We start from the raw sequence: 17,757 nt of genomic DNA, 5'->3' as shown, positions 1-17,757 counted from the left end.
TGTGACTTCAAATTAAGAGTAGAGGTAACAGTTCACTGCTATTTTTTTAAGTATTGCTTTCTTCAAGTCTCCTTCATTTTATAAAAACTTTGAGTTTTAAACTTTTACTATCCAATACAGTCACTATTGTCTCAATTTTCTTTCCTACCTTGCTATTCAATGACAAACCCTTTTGTTGGTGAATGTAAGTGTTCATTTAAAAAATGACACACAAGAGAGTCTCATAAAGAAAATCTAGTCTAGTATTTCCTGCCCACCTGTCTCATATTTATTCCAGAAGTAGTAAAGTGGTGAAAAAACCCCAAAACAATGAGAAAAATATGGTTTACATGGCTGCCACAAGTTCTTTGGGAACTTTAGGCTAAGGACCAAGGTGAAACACTATTATGTCCAGTATGTTTTCAATGCTGGAAGGTAACACAAAGCTGGTCTATTTACATGGTGCCATCACCTTGAACTAAGCATCTCCTTACCCCTGCAAGGATCATTTTTCACTAAGAACTCATCAAGTGCCATCCATCCACCTCCAACACGGACCATCACAGTACTTCGCAGGATCCGAACCAGCCGCAGCTGCTGGGAGTCTCCAAACTGCACAGTAAAGAAAGAAAGAACCTCTAATTGTCAATAGTAATTCTAAGCTAATGTGTGATGTGTGATGTGTGATCTGCAGGAGCTTAAGCAACCAACTTTACTCTCTTGTTTAGTTCATAGTGATTAGTAAAATCTCAGAATAAGGAGGTTGTCATGATCTGCATTAGACTGCCGCATGCTGATTTAGCCCAAAGGAAACAGATGAGAAAAAGATTCAAAGGTTATCAAGTGTAATACTGAAGCTTTATTCTAAAAGTATTTTTTCTTTCTTATAATAGAATCAACATTAGTAAGGTAGTAATTGAGAAATGTTTTTAGAAATTAAACACAACCATGAAAATAAGCACTGGCCCACATGCCATGGGCTTATACAAAGTAAACAGATTCAAAGGAAAATATAATAAATTATTTTTTCTCTCCACTAAAATTACGTTTTGTGTGGTACTGAACTGAGCCATATCCCCATGCCATTTCAATATTTTTACTGTGAGACAGTATCTTAGAAAGTTGCCCATCCTCGGCTCAAACTTGTGATCCTCCTGCCTTACCTCTCAGAGCACTGGAATTACAGGCCTGGGCCATCAAACCTCACTTAAAATTACCTCTTACATTAAAACTGTTTTCCACTGAAATCTATGGCAGAAATCTTTACAAACACATTTTGTTTTAAGAAAGTTTTGTCTTATGGAGAGTAGAGTAATAAATGAGTATGACTAATAAAAATTTCACAGTCAATTAAAATTTCTGCATCCCTAAATGGTCTGAGAGACCAATTTATTAAAGGGTGGATGAATATGCCACTTCAGATTAATGTAATATTGTAACAGACACTGACAAGTTATTAATGATACAGCTTTCAAATCTCAAAAGGTTTCTCCAAAGCTTTTTGTACCATAACTGTTGACACTAACAAACAAATATCTTTTTCTTGCCCTTTTAACAAATCACCAGTCACTTGGATATGTTATAATTTGGCAACTCCTGAGTAAATGCTATGCTAGAGGTAGTTCTGGTCATAGATTTATTTGTTTTGAAAGCCTGTGAGAAATGATTTTATAGTTTTAAATCATTTCTAATAGGCTTATATTCAACCTATGAAAATACTGTACTGCATTTCATGGTTGCCAACCCAGCAGACAACAAAGCAAAATAAATAATTAAGCATAAGCAGCTTCTTTTCAAAGCAGGGAAAACACGACAGTGACACTTATTTGTCTGAGCTCACTATGAGAAACTGAAAACTTTAAGTGGAAACGATTTGCTATTTTCAATAAGCTTTAGCATTAGATTTCAGGAAGAGAACCCTAAAACAAAATCAATTCAATCCCATTCAAGATCCTAAAACTCAGCAAGACCTAGAAAGTATGTACAACACACAGCAGGACCTCATGCATCGTAAATGTAGAGCTGTGGAGACTGCTATTTCTAAATCTGATTTTTAAACACTGAGACTTGAGCATCTTATAAGTGAACCTGTTCCTGAAATGTAAATATAAATTTAAATATAAAAATATGTATTTATTTTGTTAGAAAAAAACTGGTGCAGCTAGTAAGCAAAGGGAAATGAGGGGATTTAAAGAAAATTACCCTTAAGGAACCAGATAATTTTGGTCCAAGATTATGTTGAAAACACAAGTTTTAAGGAAATAACTAAAAGTACTTTCCAGAGATGAAATTTCAATTCTATTAAATATGAGCAATTTTCCATTTTAAGAAAGCATTCTCCAACCAACTAACATTGTTTTCAGAATTTCTCTAGTTTTCCCAATAGCCAAATGATGAGATAAGAAAAAAACAGATTAATGTTCTTTGTGCTTCAGTAAATAAAATCTTTTCAGGTATTTCTCTTATTCTGCCCACAAATAAAAGACACTATTTCACTTGTTGACTCAGAAAATAACAGTAACGGCAAGGTAACAATGTATTATAGCAAATGAAATTTTACCCTGATTTAATTATTACCATCCTATACATGTATCAAATTATTGTGCTGTATCCCATAAATACGGCAATTAAAATATTTCCTGGAAAAATTCTATTCAAAGTACCTGAATATTTCTATTTTATTTTTATTTATTTATTTATTTATTTATTGGTACTGGGGATCGAACTTGGGTCTTTGCACTTGCGCAGCAGGCAGCGAAACCACTGAGCTAAATCCCTGGCCCTGAATATTTCTATTTTAAATAAATTATCTGCTTGCAAGAGATGAGAGTAAAAAATAATTCGAAATTTAAGATGTAATATGGCTTAAAATGAAGTGGCAGAGTAATATCTAATATATGTCAGGTACTATAGATAGTAATGTTCTTTGTGAGAGAATATAATAAAAAATCTTGAATGTTTAAATCAGAACATTTCTTTTGTCTTTAGTTTAAAATTCCAACCATGCTGCAGTGCCACTTGGCAGTTTATACTAACTTAAGTGTTATAGACACGTGGCCAAGAAGGAATAATATTTGACTTTAAGATTTTGTGTACAGGGATCAGGGATTTAGTTCAGTGGTTCCACCGCCTGCCTCGCAAGCGCAAGGTCCCGCGTTTGATCCCCCATACCAAAAAAGAAAAAAAAAAAGATTTTGTGTACATGCAACTTCCTTCAAAATGAATGACATCACTGAAAATCTCCAGAGTTAATGTTTCTACATAAAGGGTGACAAGCCCTAAATCAATGATTTAAGACAAATGGGAAATAGTTGCTTTGGAAAGAACACATTACTATAGCCAAGTATCATGGAGCCCTCTCAGTGCTCTGTCTTCCCTCACCATTGTTGACCCTCCTGAGCTCCTGTACACTGTGGCTCCTAAACAGTTAAACACCAATGAGGGCACACAGATGTATGGAGAATTAAATTTGCGTTCAATAAGTACCTGCATAAAATATATGCTAATACTATTACTGTAAATGGGAATTTAAAATTGTATTTGTAGCACCGTAGCCAGATAAGCTACAATTCATTATCTGGTTTGCTTAAAAGTAATCTCCTTATTTGAGATGCAAGGCAAAAAGGAATCCCAGATCAAGGACCCTTTATAGCACTTACAGAAACACCACGCCAACCAACAATGTAGTAACTAGGGGGACAGCATGGGAAAATTGGCCATGGCAAGCTTTAATGACTATGAATTAAAGTTTAAAAAAGTTATTTGGAACTTCAGAATATACATTCCACTGGTTTATACCTGATTTCCCAGGAAGAACTGATAAAAAAATGAAAAATGGAAGAAAGACACAATTAGTTTAACAGGAAACTTTCTATATGATTTGAGAACATACCACACACTCCCATACTCTGGGCTTCTGGATACAGGAACTAGTTTAGAGATGTGCAGATATCCAGTTGTCCCAATTTCAATAAAAATAATCAGAAAATTTTCTCTACAAATTTACTGGAAAAATCTTAGGAATTCAAATTTAAGTTAAAATTCTGCGTATATACAGGATTATTTTTTAATATGAAAGTATAAAAATAAATAATGTTGCTAAGATAGGTAAACTCAGCACATTTTCTATCTAGTTACTCTGTATCAGAGATGTTCCAAAAAGAGAAAAGTAAAGACAGAGTGATGAAGTCACATTGTTTTGTTCTGAAGGTGAACTAAGTTCATCAACATTACAAATATAATAGAAGCAAAAATTACTGCATATTTCTCACACTTACAAAAATGAGTCAACATTTTTACTTCACGCTTTGGAAAAACTTTGTTATTGAAAATCTGGAAACTTACCTCTAATTTTAATAAATTATAAACTAATACAAAGCAACCTGAATTTATGAGATTTAAGTGTTTCACTGTAAATAATACTTTTCCTTAAAGGTAATGGGCATATGCTGTAAAGGTAAAAAATATGCCCTAATATAAAAAAAATTCAGGTGATCTTTATATAATTTAAAACGAAAATGTTGGAGTGTCATATGCCAGTGAATTTTGATATGATGTAAAAATAACGAGGATTCCTTCTGGAAAACAACACAGATCAAACTGTATATAAATTTCAATTTCTATCCCCCCCCGTCTTTTTTCCCCCTGGTACTGGGGATCGAACTCAGGACCTTGCACTTATGAGGCAGGCACAGTGCCACTGAGCTAAATCCCCAGCCCTCAATTTCTACCCTTTAAAGGAACAACAAAGTTATTTGGAAAACTTACCCTGTATTTGTTATCACCAATCTGTTCAACTTGAAATCGTTTTGCACATTTACACTTAGCTACCTGCCTTGTGACCTGCCAAAAACAATGATGAAATATTCAGTTTAAAGTTAATGTTATTACATAGTGGATTCCTTAAAACTTGTGACACGACAACTAAAGTGGAAATAAATAAAATAGTTGCATGAATTGCACATGATGTCCTGGCGGAGGGCTACTGCAAGCAGTGGAAAGAGAATGAGTACCTCATCTTCAATTTTGTCAGCGTCTGTGATGGGTTTATATGCATCTTTATTTGGGTGAAGAGCTGCTACAAATTCATAGTAGTCAATGTATCCATCACCATCTCTGTCAAAGATGTCTGCAACTGCACTCATCTCCAGGCGACTGGTTGGGAACTCTAAAATTTGCAAAACAACCGAAAGTACTGTACCGTAGCTTGTTAATTCCATCTCAAGACACTTTCGATTTCTTTAATCAGAGTCTGGCTGGTTAAATTATCAGAGTAATCCAGTATGTTATAATCCTTAAAAATTGATTCATATCATCACAAATGAACACACACACACACACACATGACCTAAATTTATCTTTACTATTCAGGTGAATCGTATGAAAATCCTGTTTTTGTAGGTTGAGAACTTTTTAGTATTTGCAATTTCATTCAGTTCAACTACTCTACTTACTGAGTAATTTATATGTAATTTACATTAAGAGTTACTTCTAGTAAAATCTGTTAGGGAAATTACATACAAACAACCAAACCATCAAAAAAGAAGTTGGCAAACACCTTAATTTAAGAGTTTCTATAGGGTTCTAATGACTTACTGACAATGTTATATTAAAATGTGACATAATAAAGAAAAAAGAGAACTACATTTATTGATTTTCTATTATATGCCAGGCAACACACAAAAACTCTAAAAATCAAACATTGTTAACTTTATTATACTAACAGTGACACAGCTTCAGTAAAGGGACACATCGGTGGTCACATAATTAGTAAGAGTGTCTGACTTCACAGCCATAAATTTAACCAAAGATACTTTTTTTAAAGGGTGATGACTTTCTACCTAGTTTAAAGGCAATGATTTATTAGCAACACAACTTTGTTGGGCCCACAGTTTTAAACTGTGCTTATTTCCCTTAAAAACTGTCAGTCATCTCCCTTGAGACTTACTTGAGGAAAGAATTCCATCAATAAATTCTTGCCGGGTGATCTTTCCATCCTGATCTTTATCAATTCTCCTGAAGAAGTCCATCACTCGAGATTTCTTGTGATTCATCCACCGCATGTATTTTTTGCGCCAAATATCAAAATCAAAGTTAGCAAATTCCCTCAGCTAAAAGAGCAAAAGGTATTTTGGTTGAGTTAGTGCTGGTTCACATTACATTTTAAATATTTTATATTTATATTTTCTGAACAAGATTTTAAAAAATCATCTTCCAGATAATGCACAGATCTCTCCCATTTCAAAGGAATAATTTTGCAAAGGTGACTCAGAAACATTTTCTTCTGTAAAATTTATTTCATTAATGTCACTGAGTTTTCTTTACAAATAAAATCCTTAAAATGTTAATTAGAAAATTTCCCATACACCAGTCACCAAGGCAGTGTGCCCGAAGTCCCAGCTCTAGTCCCATGCCCCTGCCAACTCAGCAGCTCCTAACCAAGCCCCAGGCTCTCTCCCTCTGCACTCGTGGCACTCTTCACTCTCACAGATGTCTAAAAATGCCCCAACGTTAGGATACACAACTCCAATCTTAGGTCCCAGAGTATGTATTATTCAAAGCTCTGAATTATAAACAGTTTCACTGGCCAGGAAGTTCCATCAGGAACTACGTCAAGTTAGAGGTTTTCTTATGGAGTCAGCTTCTCACTATTAAAACACAGTATTATTTTGCTTCATTGATTTCCTAAATCCAAATTTCACTTATCAGTCTTTTTACAAAGGAATGCATGAGCTCAGAATTCATCTTTAAAGTACAATATGCATTCAAACAGCAAGAGTTTGTTTACATAAAAGAAAATCAAGATTTTGATATAGTGGTGTAAGAGAGGAGGGTGAGTGACAACATGGAGATGAATACATGAGTTTCCAAACCTCTTCCAGCCTGTCTAAGGCATCATTGAGCTTCCTCCTCCTTTCCAACGCGAGGAGCCAGACTTGCTGCCATTTGCTCACCAGCAGGTTTACCCTGGGATTCTTGGTTTCAATTTGTGTCTGTGATCCAGAGGGATATAAGCTGGATGCTGGGAAGCGTTTTCCTGTTAAAGTACAACTTCAGTTAGGATGGCAGAGCTTGTTTCCATCACTCTGGTATGTGTTAATGCCTGGCTTTTTTTGGTGCTCGCCAACTTAATTCCTGGATATTCCAAGTAGAACTAAGCTACTTTAGATGATGCATGATGTCAAAGTCTAAATCTGTCTTACTTATTAAGGACCACATACTGATCATGTAAATTAGAGAAATTTATCTTGACAGGAACATTTAAACATCAGAAATGCTCTCAATAAATTTGTGCTTAAAACATTTTCCTGCTTGAAAGTCACTCCACTGCAGTGACAATGCAGTGCCCTGTGATCCTCCTCTTTGTTAAGGCAAGAAAAAGAAATCACCCCTGTGTGGTGACATCCACCTTGGGATCAGTTACCACTGACTCAGCTGCCCTTTTTAGAGCATAAAGAAGGCTGAAAGGACAGCAAGCAGGAGATGGAGACATCGGAGTCAACAAAGTCAGAGTCAGACGCTTTACAATCTCAATAAAACAGAACACAGAACATAGTGTGTATAGGGTCCCAACTTTATCCCAATTCCACTGCATGTTTCCTGCACATAGTCTCATACCCAAGTTCACTGTGTCCCTCCTTCTGGCTGTTTTTTCCTTAAGTTTCTGTAATGCTATAAAACAATTATTTCAATGTATTCTTCTTATCTAACTTGCCATCATTATTCTCTTGCTCAGTCGCTACTTTGTAAGGCAGGTAAGGCAAGGATAGGCTGACTGGCGTTGGCATTTTTGATCTCTAGTTTCCAAGGCTGATTATTTTCTGGCTAGGTCTTATTTTCAGAGAAACACAGTAGTTAATTGTTGTCTAGGAAAATGATTGGTCTATAGTCATATAGGATGTCCATGCTGGGAATCATATAGATAATATTTATTGAGGATTTAGCTATACACCAGGCAGCACACCAAGCACTTCATGGTACACCAGCTCATTTCACTCTTGCTGCAGTCTCTGGGACTGTAACTATCCCCCTTTAAGGATAGGGAAATGGAGGTCTGGAGGGAATGTAAGTCAGCCGTCAGAGTGTCTGCCTAGTTGCTAAGTGGTGGGGACAGCCAAGGAGTCTGCTTCCAGTGCACCTGGTCACTTTGCTGTTTCCTTGGCTAACATAGTTATCACAACAGTTCCAACCCCTCTTATATAAAAAAAAAAAAATTAAGGCACCAGTCAGAAATACTTAAAATGTGTGATACAAATTGTTTCTTATAAATATTCTCTGAACTATAGCTTTTATTTTTTTTCCTGAGCTATAGCTTCTAATGTGATTTTTGTCATATTAATGGTGCCTGAGAAGTAGTAAACAGAGCAGGGCAAAAATCTATCAGATCACTGTCACTAATGAGCAGCAGGATTAGGAGCTTTTATCACTTTCCTTATGTTCAATTATAATGCTATTTACATAACAAGAAAAAAGGGATAACTCAAATGATGATTTCTGTTCTTGTGAACTTTTCCAATTCTAGCTAATTTGAAAGATGTACTTCCAGCAAATAAAGTTAAATACAGAAACCTAGACACAGCTTTTCATTTTTAAACAAGTTGTTGTAATTCTTGAGCTCATGTACTTTAAAAAAATCTTTCTGTGATACAATACTCACACTAAATCAATTGCTCAAAAATTTCAAACAATAACTAAGCTTAAAAGGAAACCAGCTTTTTTTGTTTAACCATTCTCATTTTAAAGAAATTGGCCATTGCATACTTCCTGCTCGCCCCTTATCCAGGACTGGAATGTGGGACTGCAACGAGGGAGGATCAGCTAATCTCCGCTTATAGGTCTTGGTGACTTTATCAACATCAGGCTGCTTTCTGGTCATTTCCTCCATGAAGGACTGCAGTGAAAGAGATTATGTCAGTTAAATGAAACAATACCAGACTGAATCAGTCTTAAGAATAAAGTAAAAAACACAAGGACAAAATTGTCACACTATTATTTCTGAAGAATGAATTACCATGTTGTATCTTTAAAAACTGCTAAACTAGCATAGTAATTTACTGATTTCTAAAGAATGTGAAATCTTACAGCTGGTAAGGAGAATAAATTAAAAATTTAAAAAGTAACTTTAGTTAGAAGACTATACATGGGAGCAGTCATATGAATAACATCAAACTCAAGCTTCAAGCTTTTCCCCAAGAATTTCTCATGAGGATTTGACTGCAAAGCAACTAGTTAGTTGGGGTGTTCCGAGGACTCTTCTATGACACACTTCACCTACATATTCGAAATATTTAAGATGGCTCTGAGAGACATTAGATGCAAATATTTTAGTCATAAGCTATTTCAAGGAACAAAAGTTAAACCGTATTACAACTATATTAAAGGGTTGACTATCTTACCATTTTTACCCCATCTCCTCGGTTTATTATTATTACTTACTAGGTATACTTGTATCTGAAACATGTGGCAAAGGCTAAGGAAAGGCAGGGACTGTGGTAGGGAAAAGGTATGGCAGACAGGAATGAAAAGGGAAGGAGACATTTCTGGAATATTTATTAGAGAACTGTGACCATTTCAATATCCCTGATCAGAGAGAACATGACTTAAGAGGGGGCCAGTACAGGCATTCATACTTCAGACTTGTATTAAAGTACAACAATAGCACTGTTAACTGCTTAGCTGAGCTGACATGTAATGCTTCTCATTGTAAATACATATTAAACAAACTAGAGTGAGTGTGATGCCCATCATTCCAGACTTTAAACCAAGTAGGATACACAGGGGGAGTAATTTTTCTACACTTGATCTTATCCAAAAGGCCGAGAAGCAATGGGAGTCATTTTTCTAAGACAACTACCCCTCCCCCCACTACTGATGGTCATCTTCGGAGACAGATGAAATGCAAACACAAAACAATAAAATCAGTGCCAATTAAAGCCATGAAGAAGAGTGAGATTGGCAAGAGAAGGAGTGGTGTGAAAGGAGTAGAGAGTTAAGGACAAGATACAGGAGTGAGCAGAGCTGACATGCAGAAGGCAAAAGGTTACAGTGTGGGGCAGTGCCAGTCTAGCATAACTTCAAAGAGGACAGACAAAGCAGGAGAGTTTTGCAAAGGTCTAGTGGGTAAATGTGAAGAGAGAGGTTTTGGGGCAACTGTAATTAGAAACCCAGTTGTTAGGAGACGGGGCATACATTGGAAGAAGCACAGGTAACACACACAGTGATCTTTTGACAAGAACTGAAGTTAAAGAAAGAAGCTGCTGTGACTAACAGGGTTTGGGATTAAATTGAGTTCACCTGGTGCTCTGCAATGAGGGCTTTCACCTCCTCAATCTCCTGGGGGATGTCTTCTTTGTCCTTCTCATTGAGTGTAGTTTCAGCCCACTGCAACCAAGCCAGCAAAGCTTCCAACAACTCCTTTTTAGCAATGAGCCCAGCCAGAGCACTTGCTAACCTCTGCTGATGCTGCTTTGCCCAGGCCAGTACCTGTTGGAGAAACAGATTTTTCTGAATGCCTTCTAACCCAGTGAATGATTGCATTAATGTAAAATACACAAATTTTAAGTGTAAATGAGAATAATCCTAGGCTAGACCCATATGCCATTCTTCAGTGCCACCAAAACCCAACTTGAGGAAGAGGTGGGAGTCCTGTGTGATACTCCTCACCTTCAGAAGTTTAATGATGTTATCAATCACCCAGGTTTCCTTTTGCTTTCTAATTTAAGTTCAAATATGCATTCTCTGAAGGGTCAAGTGTACTTACTCCACCTAGCACAGAGCAGAAAGTGAAAATGCTAAGATCTGAATCAAGGAGTTAATTTACACTGTGTGTATCAGCTCGCTCAGCAAGTACATATTGTTCTGAGACAATATTCAGTACTGGGCTATTTAACAGACACAATATGGGAGTGGGACAGAATGCTGTACAGTGAGCTAAAAGTCTGCCTGTAAGAGTCTCAGGGACATAGCTGAAAATTCCTTTTTTTTTGTACCAGGGATTGAACTTGGGTCCTTGGACTTCTGAGGCAGGCAGCAGAACCACTGAGCTAAATCCTTGGCCCATGAAAATTCCTTTTAATTTTTTAAACAAAAATAAATTTGGGAGACTGATAATACATGTAAGAAGGATATCATAAAGAACACCTGCCATGGGGGGGAACCCCACTTTACCACAGCTGTAAGTGCACCTTAATTGCTGAAAATTTCCCATACCCTTCAACTCTTAAGGCTACAGCTAAAGACTAGTGGAGACACACTGACCTCCTCAAACCTGGCCCGGATGATTGTTATCCAGTGCTTAATGGTGGTGACAGAATCAGGGTGGCAGATGGCCAAAACGGCATCACCCATATTGGTGGCTTTATTGAGCTCAGCTCTTTTTTCTTCCAGTTTCTTCATGAATTCCTATAGCAGAAATAAAGACTTCAATTAGCTGCTGTCAATGGCTGAAAACAAAACTGGTGACATTAATTTACTGTCAGGATTAACTAAACGAGTAAGAACTTTAGTTGGATTATTCACAGTTGGAAGTCATGTACTAATTGAGGAGGGAAAGAGGAAAAAATGGAGAATTAAGTACTTTCTAATATGCATGTCAAAAGACAATACAGAACAGTATCTCATGCTTTAAAAATATATATCATACAAAAATAATTCTTCAAAGTATATATTTGGAAGTAGGATTGGGAGATACAATATTGCCAGAGATAGAAATATTGTCTGCAAAAAATTCAAACAAATAAGATAGCATTAATTATGCAGGAAAGACAAATACAGTGTATGCCAAAAAAGTACCAAGGAAGAGGAAAGGCTGGGCAAAGAGCTATAAATGTTTGGGAGTATGGGAGAGAGGGCCCACAGTGTACAGATAAAGATTCAAGAGGAGGCTGGAGAGAGTGGGACTGGCACCAGGCCATGCTGCATGACAACTGTCTCTTTCAAAGGGCAACAGATAACCTCTCTGTCATTGTTTTTTGGTACCAGGGATCAAACTCAGACCTTGCACTTTCGAGGCAGGCAGTGGAACCACCGAGATAAATCCCTGACCCCAGATCTCCTCTCTGTTCCTGCAGGTCTGGCTCTGGAGGAACAAAGCCCAAACCATTCCAGGGTAATCTTTCAAATAACCTATGTGTCTCACACATATACTTGTACTTTCTACCATCAGAACTGTATCCGTAGTACACAGAGCACTGATCTCTTGAAATTGTTGTTAAAAACTGAGGATCTTTTCCTGAAATATGTGACATGTTTCAAAAACCTTGTATATAGAATTTTGGACCTTGCCTGCACTAGGAGGAACTGCTAAATTAGTGACAGTGAGTGCCAGGGACTTCAATGAAGACCACACCATACCATACTATCCAGCCACGTGAATAGGGGTGCTCATTTATTATTCTTTATTCTAGCTTCAAATTCAAATGGTATATATAACATTTCATTTCTCTAGATAATGTTATATAAGCTTGCATCACTTTTCTTAATGACAAGGCAAGTATTTCATTGCTATAGGTTAGCCAACCCTTCTTTGAGAGAGTATAAATTAAAACAAAAAGTCTCCATGTAATCCATGAAATGAGTGATGTATTTCCAACTTGACCTTGAAAGGCAAGGTTATTAGTGGTGTTAAAAGATTCTTTGAAGCTGATATAAAATGTTGACTTCAATACTACTTTGAGTGTTAGTACAGTGAATTCCTGACTTTTTGTGTCAAAGGTTGAAAAACATTTGTTATGAACTATCTGGACCACTCCTTAAGGGTTTTGCCAAGTTTCATGCTCTGCCACAGAAAAGATCTTAGTTTGAAAATTAAATGGTCACATTTTTACTTGGTTAGTTATTCATTAGGATATTTAATTATGGAACTCATACATAGGTTATTTCTAAAAAGATTTCAAAAGGCTCTTGATCAAAAACAGAAGAGGCTTAAAAATAAAATCTAAGGACTCCAAATTTTATTAAATGACTTGCTTCCTTTGCTTATAAAAGTCAAAGATATTAATTTATAATTCTACTGGCATAATTTTATAAATGCCAAAATGCTCATTAAGGAAGTTTCCTTCTTGAAATCCATATAAAAGTTAACAAAATTGGGCCGGGGATTTAGCTCAGTGGTTCTACCGCCTGCCTCAAAAGTGCAAGGTCCTGAGTTCGATCCCCAGTACCACTCCCCCCGCCAAAAGTTAACAAAATCAATCAATTTTGGTCAGAAGCCAAATAACCTCCTAGGAAAATCAATGTGCTTCCTAGAGGTATGAAATGGTGACTAATTATAGAATAACCATCTTCTCTAATAACCTGTGTGCATGTGTGGGGATATTTGCACATTAGCAAAGAAGATGGAGATACATGCTGAAATGTACCGATGTTTAATTACTTCTCAGGAAGGAAAATATTCATGAACTTGGTATCTATAATCAAGTCTATTTCATCTACTTTGTTTCATTTTCTCATTTAGTTATATTTAGTGTTTAGAAATTACTCACTTTATGCTGGTCAATGAGAGTTCGGAGAGTATCCTCATCATCTGGGAGAACACCATGGAAACGCAGGGTTTGCTCTGCCTCGGCCAGCCACTCCAAGAGAGCATGTACCACTGAGTGGAACTCTTCTGCCTAACAGTGCACACACACACACACATACACACACCAAGCAAGGTCTCAAAATATGCACGTTAGTGAAATTCACAGAAGTGAAGAGTAGATTCCTCCCCCAATGAAAAATAAAGTCTCAAGATTTAAGCTAATTATGTACATTACTCCCATTAAAAAGATAAAGGTGCACAGTGCTGCATTTTACAAATATAAGAAAACATCTAATATCTCAATAAAGCTTATGGTACAACAATTCATCATTTTTAACAACGTGGTTTTAGGTGAATGGCAGCACACAAGACTTCCAAGCTAGAAATTACTCAAGTAATACTTTTTTTGTGAAGATCGGCAAAGTTCCCCCACTGTGAGCAAATGAAAGTCTCAAGGGAGGCAGAAGACAGGTCAAGGCATTGATGCTATCAGAATTTTCTCCTGACTGCCCAGGGGGAAAACTGAGAACCCTAGCAGTTCTCCACTGCAGCTTTTCTAGCTGAGGCTTCAATACTATTCTCATCATATCCAACTATCACTGGAATGGTTCTCACCTGACGTAGGGCTGCTTCTAGCCGCGTCTGCTTTGATATAGAAAGTGCACACACAGTCTCCCAGCGTGTGCTCAGCTCCTGCATCTGGACCTTGACCCAGGAGGAGTCATCGCGGCTGCCTTCTATAAGCTCCCGGGCAGAGCGCTTCAGGGCCTGTACACTGCTGGTCCTCTTCCCCAGCTCTTTTTGGAAGACCTAAGAAAATCATAGTTTTAAAAATTAAGTTTTAATTTAAAACCCACAGTAACAAATGTACTGGTTTAAAATACATATGTGTATAAAATGTCATTTGCAGACATCTAAGACCCGCAGTTTAATGGGCACAGTTCTGGCAGAACTTTCAGAGGGTAAGAGCACCACCAAGAACACAGTCTTGTTTACCTTTGTTTAGTCTTGCAACATTCTCAAGAGGAACAAGACAGAGTATTTTGTAAGTGACACATTGACACAAATGTATCCAACTGGTTCTCCTTCTGTGATTCTTTCAACAGGTGCCCAAACTCTCAGATCATTGTGTGAACCACCTTCATGCCAGATGCAGGACCACCCCATCAGATAAGACACATGACTCAGCGATCTTGTGTCCATCCCAGGCCTCAGAGAGGATGACAGAATCCCACATGGACCTTTTTTCCATAATGTGCCTTTCCCTTCATCGCATGTTGGGTACTAACATATGATTTCAAATTTTAGAGAATTCTTATTTTTCATCCTAGAGGAAAAGCTTTTTGGGCTTTTTTTCTCCGTCTAATTTTTTTTTTTTGTCTGTTTGGTACCGGCAATCAAACTCAGGACCTTGTGCTTGCAAGGCAGGCATGGGAACCACTGAGCTAAATCCCTGGCCCTCCCTGCCTAATTTTGATGAACTTTGATATGCCAAGAGTTAAACTGACTTCTTTGGCTTCAGACTTAATCAAGAAGTGATCCCAGGGTACTTCATGTCAGATCCATGAGTCTGCTTACAAAACATGACCTTTCAAATAACCAATCTTTTATCTAAGATCAGTCACAAAAGGGAGCCCATCCAAAATAATCTAAACAGGATTATGGAGTCTCTAATTTTATTCTAACGGTGTTAACTGAGAAGTGCCTGCGGATAAACACATACAAATGTATACACACACATACATACCCACAGAACAATAAAGATTCCATTTGTGACAGACTTCCTAGTGTACTCTGTACACTTAAACTTCCTGAGCCTTCCAACTGTATTACTAATGCTAAATGATTCATTCATTCTTGATGACTTTTAATATATAAAAAGTCTGGCAGTGACTAAGGTAATAAATATTGAGACAGTGAGCTTATAAAAATGGCACTTATGCAAAAAGTAACATTACACTATTCATTAATCATTGAATGTGTGCCAGGAAATGGAAAGTTTTGTATTTATCGTGCACAAAATGTTCCTTTCAATATAAGCAAAGCAATGCAATATTTAAATTTTCATAGGCCTGGTCACTGTGCTTTATTTCTTCTTTTATTTTCTGTTAATATTCAAGTATCACAGACTCTCTTTGATGGGACTAGTAATAGAATAGAAACAAAAAAGGGAAAACAAATATGCAAAAAATCAACCATCTAAAAACACATAAATCAAATAGCATAACCAAGGAAGTACAAAAAATTTTTAAAAAATGAAATATATTCTCTGAACTTTGAAAGTTTTGTAAGGTATTTGTACATCAAGTCAACTCTGACTCAGCCATTCCACATTAAGACCATGCTTCCTATTGCTTCCAAAGTCCTCTGAATTGTATTTAATCATTTGATAATAATTTAGGACCTCAAATTAGCATCAACTGGACACCTCAAATGTATCTTTGATTTGTATAACATGTGTATACGCAGACTGCAAGGAAACCAATTTTCTTGAAATAATAAATCTCTCATAAGAACACACCATTAACTCATAAATTGCTTCAGTGTAAGGGACAAGGTTAAAACAATTTCTAAAAGAGAAGAGCACCTAATCTTGGCCCCCATGAATCATGTCACAAATCTATTCACTTACAAAATGATCTCATTCCAGGTCACTGAATGCATGCTTTTTAATTTTATTATGTAACTGTTTAAATGAATAACTTAGTGTAAGATTCTTGAAACATGTTTTAAAGCACCCAAAGGATGAATCACTTTAATTTTAAAAAGGTTTTAGATCTGGTAATTAAAAAAAAATATCTCACTGATAACTAAAGTAATTTTTACCAATTGCTTTTAAAGTCAGCATCCTAATTCTGTTCAAATGCACATGTATTTTAACAATAAAGACAGAGTACGACATAGTCTCCTGATTTTAAAGGGCTAACTTAAGTGGTTATATTTCCCTCTCTACTACAAATAATCAAGCATGATAAATTAAAATGTCCCACAATACAGTACCTTGTGATTATCAATCAGATTCATCACCAAATCAATGTCTCCATGGACAGGCTGGTCTTCTGCTAGCTGGGGTTCAACTCTATATAACCAATCAATGAGGGCCTGCAGGGCATCTGTGAACTGTCCAGAGAATAACAGTGCTTCCTCCAATTTGTTTTGTCTGGGGGAAAAGTTGGAAAAATTAATCTGAGTCACAGAAAAGTGAGTTCACTCAGGCAAGTTAAATGGCACTCAAGAAGAATATGTTTCTTTGCTCTCCTTAGAAGACAAAACTTTTCTCAAGTATCTTTTCTTCCTTAAGTGCATGGTACTTGTTCTAGGAAAATTTCCTAATCATCAACTTTGGAAATCAAAGAGCCTTTCAGATTGCTGCATAATAACATGCCTTTTAACTTTAGAAATATATTTAAATGATGAGACAATAAACAACTTCTTTAGCATACAGTTCTATGAATTTCAACATGTAACACTTTGCCGCAACCAAGATACAGAAGAGTTTCCCCAGTTCCCCTATGCTCTCTCTTCATAGTCACACTCTGCCCCCATTTTTAGCCCCTGACATTCACTGATCTGTTTATCACTGTAATTGTCTTTTTAAAATGCCATAAATAAAATCATTTACATGACTGTAAAAAGGATATAACTTTTTGAGACTGGAGAAGTCTCCAGTCAATTTTTTTTTTTTTTTTTTTTTAGTGAACAGGCACTGCAAAAATATATTATGAAGTTCCCTGGAACTGAATATAACATTGTATTTAATCCTCATACAGGTTAGGCATTTCTGGATCAAAAATCCAATAGCTAAAATGTTTCAAAATCAAACTTTTTGAGCAGCAACATAGTATCTCAAGTGGAAAATTTCATACCATGAAACTGATTCATGCACAATATTATTAAAACTAAAAAGTGACCTTCAGGCTATATGTATATTGAAACAAATGAATTTCATAGTTAGACTTGAGTCTCATTCCCAATATATCTCATTATGTATATGCAAATATTCCAAAATCTAACAAGTCTAAAATCTAAAACATTTCTAGTCTCAAGCATTTCAAATACAACATATTTAACCCCTTTGACAAAAACTAAATATAAAACTAAAAATCAGCAAAAAATTGAAAACATTAACAAGATATTTGAACTTTTTAAAAGTACTATTATACTTTCTTAAATATTTGAAAATTTGAAATAAGTCTTAGCCTTCACAAAAGCATAATGAGAAAGACAGAGACTGGAGGGGTGGATGGGAGCTAGAAGAG

General features: G+C 36.3%; 1 protein-coding gene across 35 annotated transcripts in view; it reads right to left on the bottom strand.

The window, feature by feature from the left end:
* Dst (dystonin) overlaps nt 1–17,757 on the bottom strand; it is a 456,427-nt gene that overhangs the window by 8,491 nt on the left and 430,179 nt on the right. For 33 of the 35 annotated variants that reach the window (XM_087204914.1, XM_087204925.1, XM_087204898.1 and 30 more), the window contains 12 exons: nt 16,499–16,658; nt 14,114–14,308; nt 13,461–13,589; nt 11,236–11,379; nt 10,273–10,461; nt 8,740–8,869; nt 6,852–7,015; nt 5,927–6,089; nt 4,992–5,146; nt 4,747–4,821; nt 3,778–3,795; nt 474–591 (listed from right to left, as the gene is read on the bottom strand). In XM_087204914.1, the coding sequence (XP_087061040.1) occupies nt 474–591; nt 3,778–3,795; nt 4,747–4,821; nt 4,992–5,146; nt 5,927–6,089; nt 6,852–7,015; nt 8,740–8,869; nt 10,273–10,461; nt 11,236–11,379; nt 13,461–13,589; nt 14,114–14,308; nt 16,499–16,658 (1,640 nt within the window). The remainder of the gene's footprint in view (nt 1–473; nt 592–3,777; nt 3,796–4,746; nt 4,822–4,991; nt 5,147–5,926; nt 6,090–6,851; nt 7,016–8,739; nt 8,870–10,272; nt 10,462–11,235; nt 11,380–13,460; nt 13,590–14,113; nt 14,309–16,498; nt 16,659–17,757) is intronic. The other 2 variants (XM_087204933.1, XM_087204928.1) reach the window with 1 other exon arrangement.

This window comes from Heterocephalus glaber, unplaced genomic scaffold (assembly GCF_053883595.1).
Source record: "Heterocephalus glaber isolate CG9 unplaced genomic scaffold, H.glaber_assembly_v1.0 deba00000594, whole genome shotgun sequence".
NCBI lineage: Eukaryota > Metazoa > Chordata > Mammalia > Rodentia > Bathyergidae > Heterocephalus > Heterocephalus glaber.
Note: the sequence above shows the minus strand (reverse complement) of the source record. Positions and strands in the feature narration are given on the sequence as shown.